At 36.7% G+C, this 18,388-nt stretch overlaps 2 protein-coding genes across 3 annotated transcripts; one reads left to right on the top strand and one right to left on the bottom strand.

The window, feature by feature from the left end:
* Positions 1–2,610, bottom strand: ankrd22 (ankyrin repeat domain 22). Its single transcript, XM_082152882.1, has 6 exons — positions 2,358–2,610; positions 1,475–1,666; positions 1,165–1,272; positions 809–886; positions 581–679; positions 1–423 (listed from the first exon to the last, which is right to left on the bottom strand). The coding sequence occupies exons 1-6, from the start codon at positions 2,376–2,378 to the stop codon at positions 346–348; spliced, it is 576 nt and encodes a 191-aa protein (XP_082009008.1). The 5' UTR covers positions 2,379–2,610; the 3' UTR covers positions 1–345.
* Positions 2,611–5,026: 2,416 nt separating this feature from the next.
* stambpl1 (STAM binding protein-like 1) lies at positions 5,027–17,861 on the top strand. 2 transcript variants are annotated; one of them, XM_082152827.1, is made up of 11 exons: positions 5,220–5,491; positions 7,450–7,556; positions 8,471–8,688; positions 8,907–8,982; positions 9,994–10,089; positions 10,204–10,513; positions 11,695–11,819; positions 12,882–13,019; positions 14,154–14,266; positions 16,359–16,458; positions 16,588–17,861. In XM_082152827.1, the coding sequence occupies exons 2-11, from the start codon at positions 7,527–7,529 to the stop codon at positions 16,642–16,644; spliced, it is 1,263 nt and encodes a 420-aa protein (XP_082008953.1). In that variant the 5' UTR covers positions 5,220–5,491; positions 7,450–7,526; the 3' UTR covers positions 16,645–17,861. The 2 variants fall into 2 exon arrangements, with proteins under 2 accessions (XP_082008954.1, XP_082008953.1); XM_082152828.1 differs by lacking the exons at positions 14,154–14,266; positions 16,359–16,458; positions 16,588–17,861 and adding an exon at positions 13,417–14,145 and having other exon boundaries at positions 5,027–5,491.
* Positions 17,862–18,388: the final 527 nt, after the last annotated feature.

The raw sequence follows: 18,388 nt of genomic DNA, 5'->3' as shown, positions 1-18,388 counted from the left end.
ACGTATACAGAAAATAACTTTATTTAGTGAGAGGTTTTATTTTTATTTTTAACCAACAACGTGGCACAAACTAAATCCACGATACCTTACAGTGATAAAAACAAACTTTAACACACTTTAAAACAACCTGAATATACAATACATTAAATTATCAATATACAATCTATAAGAAACTTTTACTCATTACTTTACAAAACAGTAAATCAAATATACTTAAATAGGAATTAGTATGGCAACATCGTTCACCTGAGAAAACCCAATCTAAACTCAGCTGGTGAATTGTAAAGGACCGCACTGCTTCTGCACATGAAACAAGTCTCTGCTCTCTTATGTCCTCCATTAATACTAATTTGATTTCATTAACATTGTAACAATTTTGTAGAATTGTAGTCTCTTTGCAATATCTAGAGGAGTTTCACTTTTCTGTGAGGGAGACAGAAACAAAATGCCAAACTATTAATAGAGTCATACAACAATGTGTATACAGTATGTACAAGTTACTGTAATATCAAGACAAAATGATTGCTAAATCCTCTTAGACAGTTCATGCTGAAATAACTGCCAAAACTAATTAACTTACTTTGTTCTGTATAGAAACATCTGCATTTTTATGCAATAACAATGGAACGATCCTTTGACTTTTTCTTTCGCACGCATAATGAAGTCCAGTGTTCCCCTTCTAAAAAGATGCAAAGATACACAGATTATACAATGAACATCCTTTTTGGCAGGATTATGTCTACAAAAATTGACCGATTTCTCAATGAACACTGGCCTGAAAAAGTCAAATGAAAATTTTTATACTTACATAGTCTACAGCATTAACATCCACCTTAGTGGCCAAAAGAAACTCCATCAATTTCACATTTTTTCTTTGCTTCTCTTCCTTTTGAGAGAGAACAGGTGTAATGCTTTAATATAGTATAATGACACACATTTAGGTCAGTCACATTTAAAGTCAGATCGCATATGTGATGGGCTAGAACACCATAAAACTCCACAAAATATTTCCTAACCCCATACATGAATCTCAAGGACATTCTTGATCTCACTCTGCATGCTAAGATTAATTTTTGATCACAATTTTAGCTACTACAGCAATTCTCCTCTTTTCAGACAGTAATTAGTCTCTTCTAGAAATACTATGACTGAGGAATAACTTACCATTATTAGATAACCAATTAACAAGATAGGCATCAAAATGGCAATCATCAGGTAATCCAAGAAGGAGAATGTTCTCCTCGTAGCATAGTGCAAACAGGTCCTTTCTTTCTAAAGAAGGAACACACATATTTTTAAGCAAAACAAGCAAGCTGACCACACAAACAATCATCAATAAAATGTACCACAGGGCGAGTCTGAGAAAATTATTAAAGTGAATCAAGTGCACACGGGACTCCTTCATAACAAACAGCGGTAGCATTATGATAGTCGAAAACAGAACTATTTTCTTGTCTTCTGACTAATGCAATACCTTATTCCTAATGGACACATTTGCATTGTAGTCTAGAAGGTATTTGACACTCCTGAGGTTTCCCCGTCTACAGGCGGCTATAATCGGCGTGTCTCCCGTTCCTTTATCTTGAACATTCACATTTCTGGCATCAGCCGAGATTAGTTCATGCAACTTGTGGACGTCATCATCATAAGCTGCCTGACACATGGGCTGTGGAAAGGAAGCAGCACAAAATTATTACGAAAATGTACATGAAAATACTAATAATCTCATATCTAGTACTTTAATAAATGTATAAGGTGACTAAAGAATAATCACATGTGCATGTGAAGTTAGTTAGAACCATGACTTGATATCAGATAATGGTGAAGAGCAAAACAGGTCTGGTGACAAATAACTTCTTAACACATAAACACACCCTTTCCAAACACAAAATGACAGATTAAATAGCAAATGCTACGTTTTTATTTACATAAACACTGAATATAAAGTTCCAAGAGCAGTATTGTATTTTCCTTTTCATGCTTAAGTAGGCCTAAATTACTGTATTTTATGTATTTTGTGGTGTAAAGGAGATGTAGATGTTAATGCAACACTAATGAAAATGCCAACAGAAGTTGCCATTGATTTCAACATGGACACCTCTTAAAAAATTAAGAAAAGATAAGTATAATTACATTTTTAATCAGTAGAAAAACATTACGTTGACAGTGACACGGAATTGAGGTATGAAGAACGAAACTCATTAAGTTGTTAGATATTAAATCGCCTTAATTTAGCATAACACGGCCAGTCAATTATCATAATCATCAGTTGCATGAGCCAAGCCATTTCATTTCTAAAGACATGAAGATCAAGACATGTTTCAAAAAGAGCCGGCAAAATAGCCCACGTTACTCACCTCTGAGTACAAGATCCCCATTTGGTTTCCTCTGTCACTAAAGGGAAACGAACTTGTAAATCCTTAATCAGGACTCGGAGGTTATAAAACTAACAGTCCTTTGCTAACTTGTAGAAAACCTGTGGGAACTTAAACTGTGTTAAACAGCGCTTCAAGTCCAGATAAGGGTGTGGTCATTTAGCTAACGATGACGCATACCGGCATACGCAATCCGTGTCGTTCAGGTATGGAGGTGTAGCGGTGGATTCATTCCGTTCTTGTTGATACACATTTCCTCTCAGCAACATCCAGAATAGACTGACAGACTGACTGACTGGACAGTTTTGTAATGAAACGGTTATATAATAAAACGGTTTCCTGGTTTAAATGTAAGCAAAGAAAATAAATAAATGGCCTTGTCATTTCACTCAAAAAAACTAGTTTTCTCGGTCGTTTTGGTGCATTTCTCAGATCACATCTGAAATTCTTGTTCATCCTCCACATCATTAGTCACCTGTGCACATCATAAAAACAAATTCTCGTTATTTTGAACAAATTGCAAATGCTTTAATACATCCATGCAATTAATTATGTGGCCTACAATTGTCTGTTGTTTCCAATATTATCGATTGCTTATGTCATGTTGATCAAAATATATTATACTGGTTCAGTGTTAAATAGGATACCCCTCAAAACATCTAGTTCCTTGCAGTCATTAGGCTAAATGCAAAATGGTTAAAAAGACGTTTCAAATGCGTCATATGCGTCAAGTATGTTTTCTAAAAGAAATTGTAAATGTGTCCTGAATTGATGAATTGCAGAGGAGAATTTAGAATTTCACTAATGAAGGGAAATGTAAAGCAGATCAACCAATGACACACCAGTTCACTAAAAGAGCTCAGATGTGCATCTCTTGAAGCTTCGTTTGGCAAGCATTTAAAGAGAGCACAACACAGTGTTACAAAGTCTGCCAATGGAAGAACAAGGAAAAAAAACAGGGCCAACATCCGGGAAGAAGAGTAAAAATTTGTGGTGAAAGGCACAGAGGCAAAATGAGGGAGAAAAGGCCAAGATTGTAGACATGTTTCTGATGAAATAAGGGAAATAATGTTCTCAATCATGACCTTATGAGGCGGGTCGAAAGGTACAGTTGAATGTTGGGAGAACAACCGTGTCCTCAGTCATTCAGATGTTTAGAACAGGTAATCAGACAATGTTCACTATACTGTAATACTGTAGGCTATACTCTGTTATATTAGTAGACTATATAGTCCACTTGCATTTTACATTATACAGTAGGCTAAATGTGTGACTGAATCCTGTAGTCTCTTGCAATCAATAGAGTAATGTGTAAATTTGTACTGTTAAAATGTATATATGCCATGCAAGTGTAGTCTTTTGCATTTTCAATCGTTTTCATCAAAATTGAAGCCATAGTTTTCATCTGAAAATACGGACAGAGTCTGTTATATTGACAATATGACTAAGCCTTTTGACTATCTTGAACAATGACACAAGGACTTGTCATTCTGATGGCAATGATTTGTTCATTGACAAAAATTCTTTGGAGAGTTGAACTTAGGATTTTGAGCAATTGAGAAAAACTGTAAAATGCAGTTTACAAATTCTCAGTTTTTAGCCTATACTCATAATGCATTCATAGCCTAGTTTCCAATTTCTTGGCAAACCACAATTTATCAAAGGAATCTGATTATACATTTTAGGATAACATTTTATTCAGATCCCTTTACCTTTGGTAAATTTATGAGAAAGTTAACTTATATATTCAACTATCACAAAAAAAAAAAAATCTAAATAAAAATGTAATATTAGGCCTACTATGATATAATATTAGCATATGTTCTCTTGAGGTTGGAGGGCAAAAGACACTGTTTTGTCAAAGAACTTATTTCATTCTGACATAGGCTATCCCTTTAGAATTCACAGGCTGATGTTACTAGGCTACATGAGATCTGTTTCTTTATGATTCACACATAATAGATAGATAGATAGATAGATAGATAGATAGATAGATAGATAGATAGATAGATAGATAGATAGATAGATAGATAGATAGATAGATAGATAGATAGATAGATAGATAGATAGATAGATAGATAGATAGATAGATAATCCTAAATAAAATCTCAAAGAAACCCGCATCTGCCCATCTTTATAAGAAACTTTACAAAAAAAACAAGCTCATATAATAGGCTAATTGTCATGACACGTTTTTTTATGGTTTACATAATCGTATTTTTTTACTCAACTGCTGCAGAAACGGGCTTTGATAGAGGTAGGCCTATAGCTTATTATTTAAAAGGAGATTGAGCCTACTTTGTTTAATGCATCTATCAGTAGACCTCCTGCGCAGATGCAATTTGGCGATTTGGAGGAGTTGTGCCCCATCTGGTGGACAAAAATACAAACAACCCATGTCTTTTTTTTTTCTTTTCTTTTTTTTTGGTAGCGTAACATTTGACAAAATACGTAAACCATCCAAGAAGAGCGTGTCCCATCATTAGGCTACACTCTCTTTAGAATGTAAATGAATGATCGTGGACTCCATAATCGCGCCATATGCTTGAATAAAGTTAATAATGTCTAATGGTATCTGTCAGCTTGTAAATGTCGTGATATGCATCGATTATACATTCGTCCAGTCATCCCCACCCCCCAGCTGTCACAATGGTTGCTTCTCAAAGTGAACTAGATATCGTTTTGGACAATGAGCATCAGAAGTATCTGAGAATAGAGAATCATAGAGAATCCGGATGATGTCTAGATGGGCGGCTCGTGAGGTTTTGAAACACAGCCATTCACAGCACAGCTGCTTCAGCGGCATTTGAACTCTCTCTCTCTCTCTCTCACACACACACACACACACACACAGAGCTCCGGGCAAACCATCTGACATCGAAGGGTTATTCGCTCAGAAAGACAGCAATCAGCCATTTTAGTCCTGCGCGTATATGCCAAAAAGAACAAAGCTTTCATGAGGCACAAAGGCAAAAGGCCGAGAGTTTTAGACAATAATAAAAACCTGCTCTTTTATTTACGCGAGTTGCCTGTTTTCGCGCTGGATTCTAGCATGTGCCACATGTGACGATTATAGGAATGTGGAGCATGGGATCACAACAGCCATTCATCCGCAGGTGAGGATTTTATTGTATGTAGTTATACATTTATTTTTTGGTGCTACTAAATTAGACCTATGTGATTATTACTGTTTTGTGTTTAAATTAATTTAAATTGCAACTGCAATCTTGTCAGGTGGGAAAAATATCACTGACAAAATCAATGTCATTTGTATATTTGATATGCTTGATTATATATAATGCTGTTCGATTGTTTTGTCATCTTAACATTATGGATTTTGTCTTGGAGGAGCTCCAGGTTTGAACACATTAGATGTTGATCATATAAAAATGCATTTGTGTCATAACTTTTTAGTGATGGAGAAAAGCAGAAGTTACAGGCAAGTCGTGATTTAGATGATACTAGAAAGTAATAAAGTTATAAAATAAAGTTACGTTAGTGTAATATTACGTTTACATACAGTTCTCACTGTGTAAATGGTGTATCTAATAACAAATAAACAATATAACAGCCTAATTTATTCATATACAGGTCAGGTCAACTGATATCTAGACAAACCTAGAACACAAATAGTTATGTTAATAGTCAAATATTGTGTGTGTTGATGTGAGACGCATAGTAATTGTATTTTAATACCTAATACAAACATGTTTGCAGATGTAGACATGTGGTTTTAATTTACTTGGCTCTTAAAATATGTTGAAGAACTGCTCATCCCTCCTTGAACATGCTTGTGTTTTAACCTTAGAATCTCTATTTAGACTTCCACAGAACACTATAATAAATTAGCATTTTGAAGGGCTATTTATGTCAGTCCATAGCACTTACCATTATTTTTTTAGACATCTTTTGGTATTTTTGGCATTTGTTTTTTTATTCTTAAAATCCTAAATCTTATCTCAAAGGGATAGTTCACCCAAAAATGAAAATGTTGTCATAATTTACTCATCCTCAAGTTGTTCCAAACCTGTATTAGTTTCTGTCTTCTGTTGAACACAAAAGAAGATATTTAAAAAACAATTGGGAACCAGATTGTTGACGGCAGCCATTGACTTCCATAGTATTTTTTTTCCTACTATGGAAGTCAATAGCTTCCGTCAACTGTTTGATTGCCAACATTCTTCAAAATATCTTATTTTGTGTTTTACAGAAGAAAGAAACTCATACAGGTTTGCAACAACTTGAGGATGAGTAAGTGATGATTTTTTTAGGTGTTTTATGTTTTTAGGTGAACAATCCCTTTAAAATCCCTAGTATTGTTAAAGACATGAGAATCCAGACAATTGCTGATTCATTATGGAATCCTGAATCATTTGCTTTATTTGATGAGCAAATGTGAAATTGCTCTTTAATAAGTTTACAAAAATGTTGAATATTAAACACCTTTATTATATTCGTATGATCTAGCTAATCAAATGCAAATGTACATTATACAAGGCCCTGATTAAGAGAGATTGCTCAGTGTTAAATCTGTCACATCTCCTGCACTCTAATTTGAACAGTGCATCTGTGCAACAGTGCATCAATATTTTCTTCTGTGGTGGTGATACCTTTTCCATTTGTTAATTTGCAAAAGCATGGCACTGTGACTGCACTCCCAGCTTTCAAAGTGTATTGGAGAGAGAATCTGTCCAATCTACCTATCTTTCGTGCTAAGTGAAAAAGCACACCAAGGATTTTTTTTTTTTTTTTTACAGCTGAAGATATCCATGAGTCACCATATTTTGCTGCATGGTAACAAGCTGTCATAGCAACTGTAGCACAGATTCTGGAACGAATAACCGTGTTATTTGGACCAAGACGCTGAATTATATTCGATAATCCCCATGGAAATGCACAGGGCACGGTAACCGTGTTAATAGATTAGGAAGAATAAACTAGGAATTCTAAGGCATGGAATTGTAGCCAAATCCAGTGTTGAGTAACTGAAAACAAAAAGACTCAGGCGGTATCGACCCAGTGGCCTCTTAATAGCACTGCTGTGATGCCAGATATGATGTTTCTTGCTCCTCAGCTTGGAATCATCTTGGGAGATGACAGATGGATGCATAGGGAGGATCGAAGCCTGCAAAGCAACGTCGTAAACTCACCATGGACCAGGGCTTCAGTTTCAGCACACTGGTGAGTGGCGTTGAGGGAGGAGGAGGGTGGTGGGGGACAGCTGATATCACTCGGAGGTGGGTCGCAGGGACAGAATGGCTTCCTCTGACTCACTCCTATTAGTATTCCCATTGCAGCTGCTCCGTCATTCAGATCCCTCCATCCTGGAGTGGGCGAGAGGGAAGAACGGATGTAGCCCCCTTCACACTTCGCTTCCCCTCTTCGTGAATGCGTGATCAAAATAGTCGTCTTATTCTGGCCACCCAGAATCCCCAGAGACTTTTAATTTGGCTGTCCACCAGCATTCGCAGATTTTTGTGTGCGTACTGCATACTGTTCAAAAGTCAAGCAAGCTGTCATATCCAGCAAGTCTAACAGCTTGGCAGTCCCATATTGGTGTCCATTGGTGTCCTGCTGCATGTTGATTAGACGCCCACTCTTTCCAGTGACCCTAAAACAGAGGCTCTGTTTAGTCATTAGTTTGGGAGTTGGAAGCGAACTCCGCGTGGGTGCTGCCTTGTGTTCCGGTTCGCACTAGCTGTGTGATGAACAGAGCTTATGTTGTGTGTGTCGGAGGCCTGTGATGTCTATGGGACCAAATTCCCTGTGTCGCTGGCGTACTGGGACAGATGCGGGTTCAGTTTGTCTATCTAGAGCAATTTTACTTGACAGAGCTACAAAGTGGAGAATCTAAAAAGATGAGCAGGACACAAAATAATCCTAAAAAGTATTGAAATTAGAGGGCTAAATTGTCCAAAAAAACATCACTATATGTCTCCATCAGCAATAGTATTTCGTTGCTGATAAAAAAAACTAAAAAAAAACGCTTGTCCATTACGTCACCATGGTCTCATGGTTCGCAGAGGGTTCCTCAAGACTTGTGGTATACCACTGCTCTGTGTTGTTATGGTTTTTGTTGTCCTCTCCGTTTGCAGAAGAAGTTAGCGGCCGAGCCGGATCACACTGACGTCACTCTGCCGGCAGTGGAGCGTGTACGGGCCCTCAGTAAAATGGGCTATAACATTGAAATAAATGAAGACATCGCCCCGAGGCGCTACTTTCGCTCTGGTGTGGAGATGGAGCGTATGGCAGCTGTTTATCTAGAGGAGGGCAGTCTGGAGAATGCCTTTGTCCTCTACAATAAGTTCATAACGTATGTTTTTATTTAATTCATTTATTTGATTTAATTTCCATCAATTAATTTTCCAAATCGATTGTCTGATGTAGGGTCACAGCCTTTTTGTTTTGTTTTTTGTCTTTTGTTTTTTTGTCTTTAATTTAATTTTTCCTCATATCTTCAGCCATAATATGCATTGTGTAATTCACGGCCATCAATCCTCAGCTCTATTTTCCTATTTCACTCCTGTGCAGTTTATTTGTTGAGAAACTCCCCAGTCACAGGGACTATCAGCAGTGCAACGTCCCTGAGAAGCAAGTGATAATGAAGGTAAGCCCTTGGCATGTTACTCACAGGAACTGATGGAGCCCTGTGGCGCTCAGCCCACTGTAAATCTGATTAGCATCATGCTCAATTACCTTGGCCTTGTCAGGCTCCCAGCTGCTCACATGGTGGGTTTGCCTTCTGTACATGTTCTGCTTTCATTTCAACATGTTCACATGAAAATGACTTAAGTCAAATGGCTGTTCCTTGTCACCTGATGTTTCAAACATTGTTTAAAAGACTAATTTCTGATTAAGTATTTTATAGATGTTTAAATGCATTTTTTCTCTGTCGTTTTGTGCCTGATGGACCTCTTATGTTCATTTATCAGTTCACTAGGATATTTAAATACTCCATGAAATGGCTTGACGAACAGTTGTCTTCCTATTGAAAAGGGACGTTAAAAGATGGGACATATCTAGGAACTTGTTTCAATTCATGGATTTCATCCGGTCCCTTTCCACAGGTGTATTAATCAAGCACAATGCAGTCTGCATTCATAATCTAGGTGCTTGATTTTATACACCTGTGGAAAGGGACCGGATGAAACCCATGAATACCCTGATGTGTACGTCCAAACCCTTAACCATGATAAGCTACTTACTATTGCTTGTCTGTTGCAAGTGGTATTGCTAAAAAGGCTTTTATTGAAGGTTATTGAGATCTTTATTGAACCAAAATATTTAGTGCAACATCAATGTTTTGGTTTGGAGAAAAATTGTCTAAATTTAGCTAAATATCTGCAAAAGAGTTTTGTCCACTAGCATATAAATAGCTTCAATTGTAGCAGACAGTGACTAATAACCACACACATTTCATGGGGACTTTAACCTAATGATCTTAATGTTTCGTGATGGTCCTTAAATACAAAAAAAGATGAGTAGTTTGTGTCTCTAGTCCCAGCTTTAGAAAAATCATTATGTCCCTGAAAGCTTAAGCTGGCACATATTGATCTGGTACTCGCTGTCTGTAACACAACCCCTAATGTTTATTCCATTATCTGTTCATTATGTTCAGAAATTACAGGAGGTTGCTTTTCCACGAAAGGACCAATTGAAGAGACTTCTCCATGAGAAATACAGCAAAGAACACAGTGAATATCTGAAGAGTCAGGTACATTAGACTGAGCAATTTTATCACTGCTGATTAAACGCCTGTTAATAAAATTTCAGATTCACTTTGTTATCGTGAATACCAGTCATAACGTGTTTGTGACTATTTGTGCAGACTCAAGCCATGGCTGTCGACACGTGTGGTGAACGGCTGCAGAAGATGTCTTTGATGGAGGAGGAACGGCAACGTGTGGCACAGCTCAGGAAGATGCAAATCGAGTCCGAACAGTTTCGCTTCTTTGAGGACCAGCTGCGTAGACAGGAGATGGCCAGTCGCAGGGATGAGGCTGTCCCCAAAGTGCCTGAACAAACCGACGGGTCCTGCTTATCCCAGACCCCGAGAAACCATGTACGCCTTGACCCCAATCGTAACAAACCAGCGGCCCCCATCCCCAAACCAGCAGCCACCTTAGCAGCTGTACAGAGTGAGTGCCCTCATTTAGCTCCTATTTGCTTATTCATTTTGTGATTTATTACACTGCTCTCTTTAGTCAGTTGTGTGTTTTTTTTATTTTTTTTATTTTTTTTTTAAATGGATTGTCTGTTAAACTGCATATTTGACCACTGCTCTGTTTATGTTCTCATATAATCAAATAATTAATGTTCATTTATTTACACTACTGTTTGTGGTCAGCATGATCATTTTGACGTGAGTTCGAAACCAGAGTTCGAATCCGCCTTTTTCCGAACTTGTTCTTCTCCCTTTTCCCATCACATATCAGATTGGAAAGGCATTTATTTTCAATAAATATGAAGAAAATATGTGACAATTGGAATTAAGTGCCTAACGGTTATTTAATGATAAAGTGTTTATCGGGTAGGTGTAGGGAGGGCTTTTATTGTCCTAATAAGGTGGCATTTATTTAATAAATATAATCATTTAGGGCGGCTACACTCAATATGTTATTATTGCATACTGTTTTATAATGTATTAAAATACTGAGGTACAAATAGTATCTAACTACTATTTACACTTGTTCCAAAGAAAATACTGCTCTCTATCTCTATTTTCATTTAGTGTAAATAGCATATCACTAAGAAAAGAATGCTATTTTTACATAGTTTAAATAGAAACTATTGCTATTTGCACTTAATGTAAATAAAAGCTGCCTTCATTTATTCTTATGATGGCAAAAAATAATTTTCAGAAGCCAAGCCATACTTCACTCTTCCATGTCACATGATCCTTCAAAACTTGCTCTAATATGCTGATTCGGTGCTTAATATTTTGGGGGAAACTATGATCTCCAAGACCACAACCTTTTTAAATGTATACATAATAGTTAAATGTATATGTAGAAAGTTAAAAAGAACAGCATTAATTTTGAAATATAAATCTTTTGTATATCTTTTTCTGACACTTTTGATCCGTTGTATCCATCCTTGCGTAGTAAAACTATTAAAAATAAGAAAACTTACTGACCCCAAAATTTTAAACAGTGTATTCATTCATTAACAAACATGATAATGTACAATCAGACAGTCATTAATGCAAAATAAACCCCTTCAGGATGATACAAATTTTATTTTGGCTGTCTCACTGAACATGATCAAACACTTGTGTTATTAGCAGTACTATACTGAGTTTGTTCCTGTGTGTTTCTAGGTCAGCGTGTGGAAGGCCTGAGGCGGGTTTTAATCCCACGAGACCTGACTTACAGGTTCCTTTTGCTGGCTGACAGCAACACGGCGAGAGGAATTGAGACATGTGGCGTTCTCTGTGGAAAACTGGTAAGGCCTCAGCTGATGCAAACCTCCTCTCTGTAGGTGTGAGATTCTTTTGTTCCATCAGTGACTAAGGCTGCATTTAAGCTGAATTTCCAGAATCATTATGATCCTTCCCTGGAAGTGAGCGTGAATATGATTTGATGACTGTTAATAGTCAATTGTGAACATTCTTTATATACAGTCTTTCTCATTAACTGTGGGAGCTTAGGTGTTGCACAATCTTTGTAGATACTAGGTGCGGATTTGGACTTTCTCATACAGGAACTTTCACTACACATGCAATAGTCTCACTATTCATGGGCTTTACAGTGTTTCAGTTTCTTATCTGCCAACCACCTGCAATCCATCTACTGTATATACTACAGTGACTGGCTTCGACACTAATTTGTCTCAAGTTTATCCTCTTTTTACACTCTTATCACTTGTTTTTCACCTCTCTGTCAATCCAGAAACATTCTATGTGAACCTGCTGCTCAGGTCCCATAGAGAATGAATTTCTCACCTCATTCAACTTGTTAACTTGTATCCTCAATAAACTCGTCTCCATACCGGCGTGATGACTCCGACTTCCTACCAGATGGAACTGTATAATATTCTGAATGTTCTGATCCAATCTGACTTCTGACTTGTAATGCTGCCTGGATCATAATCCTACACTGTTCGCTCATTGGCCAGAGGAGAACTGGCCCCCGACTGAGCCTGGGTTCTCCCAAAGTTTTTTTCTCCATTCTGTCACCTGATGGAGTTTTGGTTCCTTGCCACTGTCACCTTGGCTTTTTGCTTGCTTAGTTGGGGACATTTAATATTCAACAATATTATTGATCTGCCTTACTTAAGGTGGACGATGATGCAATTTTCTTCTAGAAACAAACTTTGTTGTATTATTTTCATGTTATCACTGTGAAGCTGCTTTGATTCAATCTGTATTGTAAAAAGCTCTATATAAATAAAGGTGACTTGACTTGACTTGTCAGAGGACACATAGTATAATTGTGGGATGCTGTGTCAGCCTGATATGCAGTGTGTTAATAGACAAACTGAAATCTGTGTTTTGTTGTCCCGCAGACACACAATGAGTTTGTGCTGACCCATGTGATCGTCCCCAAGCAGTCCGCCGGTCCTGACTACTGTGACATGGAGAACGTGGAAGAGCTGTTCAGTTTCCAGGACCATCATAACCTCCTGACCCTGGGCTGGATCCATGTGAGTGTCTCTTTTTTTGGCTCTCACTTATTGTCATGCAGGTGAAAATCTTGCTGTCAGACCCACACAGAATCTGAGCCTGCAGAAAGTGCCACAAGAATTTCCACAGAATTTGAGTAGCCATCATTCACACGTAATATATTTTGGGCGATTTTATTATATAAGAGAATAATCTCCATTTATCTATTTACTCTAAAACTTTTTTTTGTTTTGTATGTTTGTTTAATCCAATTCTACAGATTTAATTCATGAAAATGGGGGGGGGGGAAATCTGCAGATTTTGTATGGGCCTGGTCATTTCTAATAAAACATTATAGAGCTAAATGCTTTTTAGGCTGTCTTTGGTAGTACGAAGTTTGCACCTTGATGTTTGCGTCTTTTTTTACGTACGTCACAGTGCGCGCTTCACCAGAGAGTCGGAGAGGGTGAGTCGCTTGGGAGAAGAGAGCGGGCAAATTCGAGCAAAATGGGAAGTGCAGATTTAACTCTCAATGGCTCGAAAATGACTGGTTTCGGAGATAGGTGGCAACAGTGACGGCAATGAAGCCAAGTGCATTTTAAGCCGCAAGACGTTTAAATTGGGTACTATGGGAATGAGGGCGAATTACAAATCTCTTTTTTCTAACAGACTTTCATTTTTTTTCTTTTTTTTAACTGGTGATTCCCTGGAGGTTTGAGATTTAGACGGAGCAACTTTTCTCTATTTACGGATATGGCGAGGCACACACGGGCGAGTGATAGATGTATGCAATTCCCAGAGAAAATCATCCAGCCTGGTCTTAAATATAAACACTTGTAGGCTTACCATAGTGAATCAGGATAAGATAAAAACACGTTTTGGAAGGATTGATGTATTGACTCATTATTTAAATCGTTAATTTTAAGTACAAAAGTTACATTGTGTACCTTTAATTTGCGCATTATCAGTAGATCACCCGCAGAACTTTGCACTTCCATCTCTGCTTTTATGGGATTGCAGTTTCACGCTAATTTGCCCTGTTTAGTAAATCTGGCCCATAGTCTCCAAGTCACCTGCTGTTCATTTTGCATGGTGAATTAATATATGGCTGCATGAGAATAAGGAGAATAATATTAAATGGTGTTAATATGAATATTTGCATGTTTAACTCCCAGACACACCCGACACAGACGGCCTTCCTCTCCAGCGTGGATCTACACACACACAGTTCTTATCAGCTCATGCTACCTGAGGCCATCGCCATTGTTTGCGCACCTAAACATAATGAGTGAGTATAACACTCACAAAACTCCCACACCCTGCATTGTTCACACAACCTCAAGGCTTTTTCCATCCACAGCCTATAAAGCTCTACTGCAAATCAATGCCAATTAATGTGTTTTTTAACAATAGATTTTTGATTGTTTGAAAAGTGATACATTTAAACCTCCATGAATCATTTCAGTACTCTTGTCGTTAAAGACCAACATTTATTCAAGGCAAATAAATTCAATGAATGTCTCCCGTTTGACAATGATTGAACTACACCATGCAAATATATTTTATCTTTTGTCTTCTGCAGTAACATTGGATGCAGTAACATTTTTAATATCCAGATTGCTGCAATATAATGAAGAAATGAGATGGATGGATGGATAGATATACATATGCATACTACAAAATATTATGAGAATTTTTTTTTCATAATACTAATAATTATGTATGTATATATATATATATATATATATATATATATATATATATATATATATATATATATATATATATATATATATACCGGTGTATATATATATATATGTATGTATGTATATGTATGTATGTATATATATAAATATTTTTTTTGTATTTTTTTTTGGGGGGTTTAAAATAAATTAATATTTAAATTATAATATATGTACATTTTATACTGCCCAGCCAAAAAAAATTGCTGTTTGGATTAGGGATGTCAATTTTCATAAATTCCCATGATCGATCGTCGTTTAAATTAACAATCAATTAATCGATTAATCGTTAGCCTTAATACTGTGATATGCGTCTACTGCAGTGGCTATGACAGGGTCTGCAAATGCTGCTCAAAACGCTATATGTTCCTCACCAAATCAATTAGAATGGTTTTAAATATAAATAAAGGGCTAGTAGGATTGTAAAATGTTTCGATGTGATTGATAATTAAATTAATTATTTAATAATCAAATATAACTACTAATACAACGTGTCACCAACGCCGCCTCATATGCGCTTAGAATGTGTGACTGTTGTGGACGCGCTCTTCCTGGAACAACTGCACGCGCTGAATGAATCTGCTACCGTTAAACTGGAGCACTTTGCTAGCACGTTATTTATCTAAAAGAAACGCGTCCTATATGAGATTAATCAGATATATTCAAAATAAACATAATATTACAAATTATATCTGCACAAAATGACGCAATTCATGCACAAGTGAACTTGAACTAAGTTGTGTGCCATTCATTCAGAACTACTCATGTTGTGGACGCGGTCTTCCTGGAGCAACGTGATACGGCAACTAAACCCAAATAATTCACAATGTTTTATTACAATATTGTTCTCTTTATAATGTTATGTGATATTACAGTCCCAATAGTCATTATTAGTCGTGCACTGCCGTTTGAGCTGTGCGCGCTGAAGCTGATCTTAACCAAATGCATCCAATATGAGATCAATCAGATATAGATAGGCCTACAGAAAATAAACAGTATTACAACTTACATTTGCACAAAACAAAAGGCTGCGAATGCACACGCAAACTTATAGTCATGATGAAGGTGTAAAATGGTCCCAAACATAACTCCGGCGTGCTCGCTTTACATGTTTCGCGGTTGAGCAGCACGCACGCGCATGAAGACCTGCTTAATCGATGATCGATAAGTTGTATCGATTAAATGTATTATCGACAATTAATCGATCGTCGATTAATCGTTGACATCCCTAGTTTGGATACAAATAGGCATATGCTTAAGAGTCTATGATAGGATCATTATTGCAGTGATTATGATGTTTCTAGCATGTTACAGTATATGTTTGTTAACCGTTTTTCAAACACGAATTAATGGAGTGTATACTATAGCTTTTCATTTCTTAAGCAACCATGTTGGAAATAAAAAGTTATGCACCTCTTGATGGAAATAAATGCTTCCCTTAAGAGGTACATCAACTATCTATCTATCTATCTTTCTGTCTATCTGTCTGTCTCATTTATTTAAATATTAATTTTGATATTATTTTAATAAATGTGAATAATTAATGAGCTTATTTTATTGGAGTCCATACATGCATGCATACATACATGCACACATTCTCACACACACATAATTTAGATTGTAATTTTTCTGCTTCAGCACGGGAGTGTTCCGACTGACCAGTGCTGGAATGGGAGAAGTGGCCGGATGCAGATTGAAAGGTTTTCACCCCCACTCTAAAGACCCCCCTCTGTTCACTGTAAGAACCATTTATTTCAACTGTGAATATGAAAATCAGCATCTGTACTGTTATACCTTCTGGTGTGAGTGTTGACATCAAAAGTGAAACGCCATTAGAGAAGTGAAAAATGGCCTTTTCTATTTGCAGATTTGCAAGCACATTGTGGTGAAAGACTCGAAAACGACAGTTCTGGATCTCAGGTGACAGATGAAGAGGGGAAATACTTCACTATCAGCAAACCATTGAAAATATCTATTTATATCTTTCTTTACTTGAAGGCTTTTTTGTATTTATTTATTTTACAAAAAGGTACTGTGAAACAGAATCCCTCAGCTGCACAGTTTGCTGTGAGCAGGTTTAGTGAAGCTACTGAGATGTTCCAATGGTGTTTTGTGTTTTTTTTAGATCATCATGCGCTTTTTGTTTGTGGCCAGTTGTTTTGAAAAATATTGTGGTCAGATTGTACTATGTAATATGATCTGACTGCTGTTTTGGTTCTTTGTCCTCAAGGTGGCGTCATTTATCAAGGCATACTATGAGGCTGCTACAATGTGAATTGTTTTCAGGAATTTTTAAAAGGATGTTGTGTGTGCGCTCGTGTGTGATTTGCCTTTGATATCCATTGGTATCACTTGCAGTTCTCACTGTAACACAATATACACGGAATAAGTGATATTTCTTTTTAAAACTAACTGAATTTTCTAGTACAAAAAGATAATGAATTGCTACGAGAGTCATTTTTTGGCCTTACATATTGTATCATTTTTAGTGATTGAATGATTAATAATTATGCTTTGTAAGGCAGTAAATCTACCTTATAATAATGCAACACATACTTCAATTCAAGCTTTCAGTTCAGAGACCATTTCAGGCAAAAAAGAAAAGAAAAATAAGTATTTTCCAACTTCAGCCCAGTGACACAACATCAAGTTGGCCAGTGAGCTGACTGTTTTATTTTCCAAGTTCAGTTTTTTTCACAGTGTGGATCTGATTACAAGTGATGTGAAAAGCATAAACAAAAAAGATTGGGATCTCTTAGCTCACACCAAAGCTCCCATTACAGAATAAGCAAATACCTAAGGGCCTTGACTGCACTAATCTCAGGGTACCATTCCCTCATTTTAACGGCCTGATTTTTGTCTCCACTACTTTTATGGTTTGAGAATAATTTTTTTATTGTCATTAGCGGATGATGAAATTTCATGTATGATGACAAGTTATTATCTTATCCATGCAGTGCTGAAAGTATATCATGTATTTCTGGTACAGTGTGGCATTAGATTGTTTCTCCAGTGTGTGGCTGTGTGCCAGTGGCTTTGTGTTCAGGACAATACAAGGAGCCTTATGTGTCTGTACATGCACCCTTACTTTCCGCTCCTCATTTGTTAATAAAATGGGGGGGGGAAATCTCTGCTATGAAATTACATGACTTTTTTTAATCTGTAAAAGATTTAGACTGAAATGAAGCACGTCATCATCATCATTTTCCCAAGCAAAGTGATGCATGTAGTATGATGAAATGTGGAGCAATTATTTGCCTAGATTCATCACCACCGGTAAAAGATTGCTCACACATGCTTCAACATATCCTTTCTCTTGAACCTAATGTGCTTTTGATTTTTGATCTTTTGTTTTCCTGGTCAAACCGTTTACTTTTAACATTGCTAATTCAATTAAAACAAATTAAGTCTAGCAGGCCATTTGCGTTTGTAATTTGATTGGGTGTTTAGGAGAAGAACCTTCAAGATTCTTATAATACTAATGTGTCACAGAGTTAGCAAAATGTAATATAAATGAACAAATAGGGATAAAAAAATGGAGTTCATAGATACCAAACATGCTACACATTTGATTTTAATTAACCATGGTATGCAATTTGAAACATTAATCCAAAAGAGTTTGAATTAAAACATGGGCCAAACCCTATAAAAGGAAAATCATGAGATGG

This window comes from Leuciscus leuciscus, assembly GCF_965113295.1.
Source record: "Leuciscus leuciscus genome assembly, chromosome: 21".
Lineage (NCBI taxonomy): Eukaryota > Metazoa > Chordata > Actinopteri > Cypriniformes > Leuciscidae > Leuciscus > Leuciscus leuciscus.
This window is presented reverse-complemented; position numbering and strand designations above follow the sequence as displayed.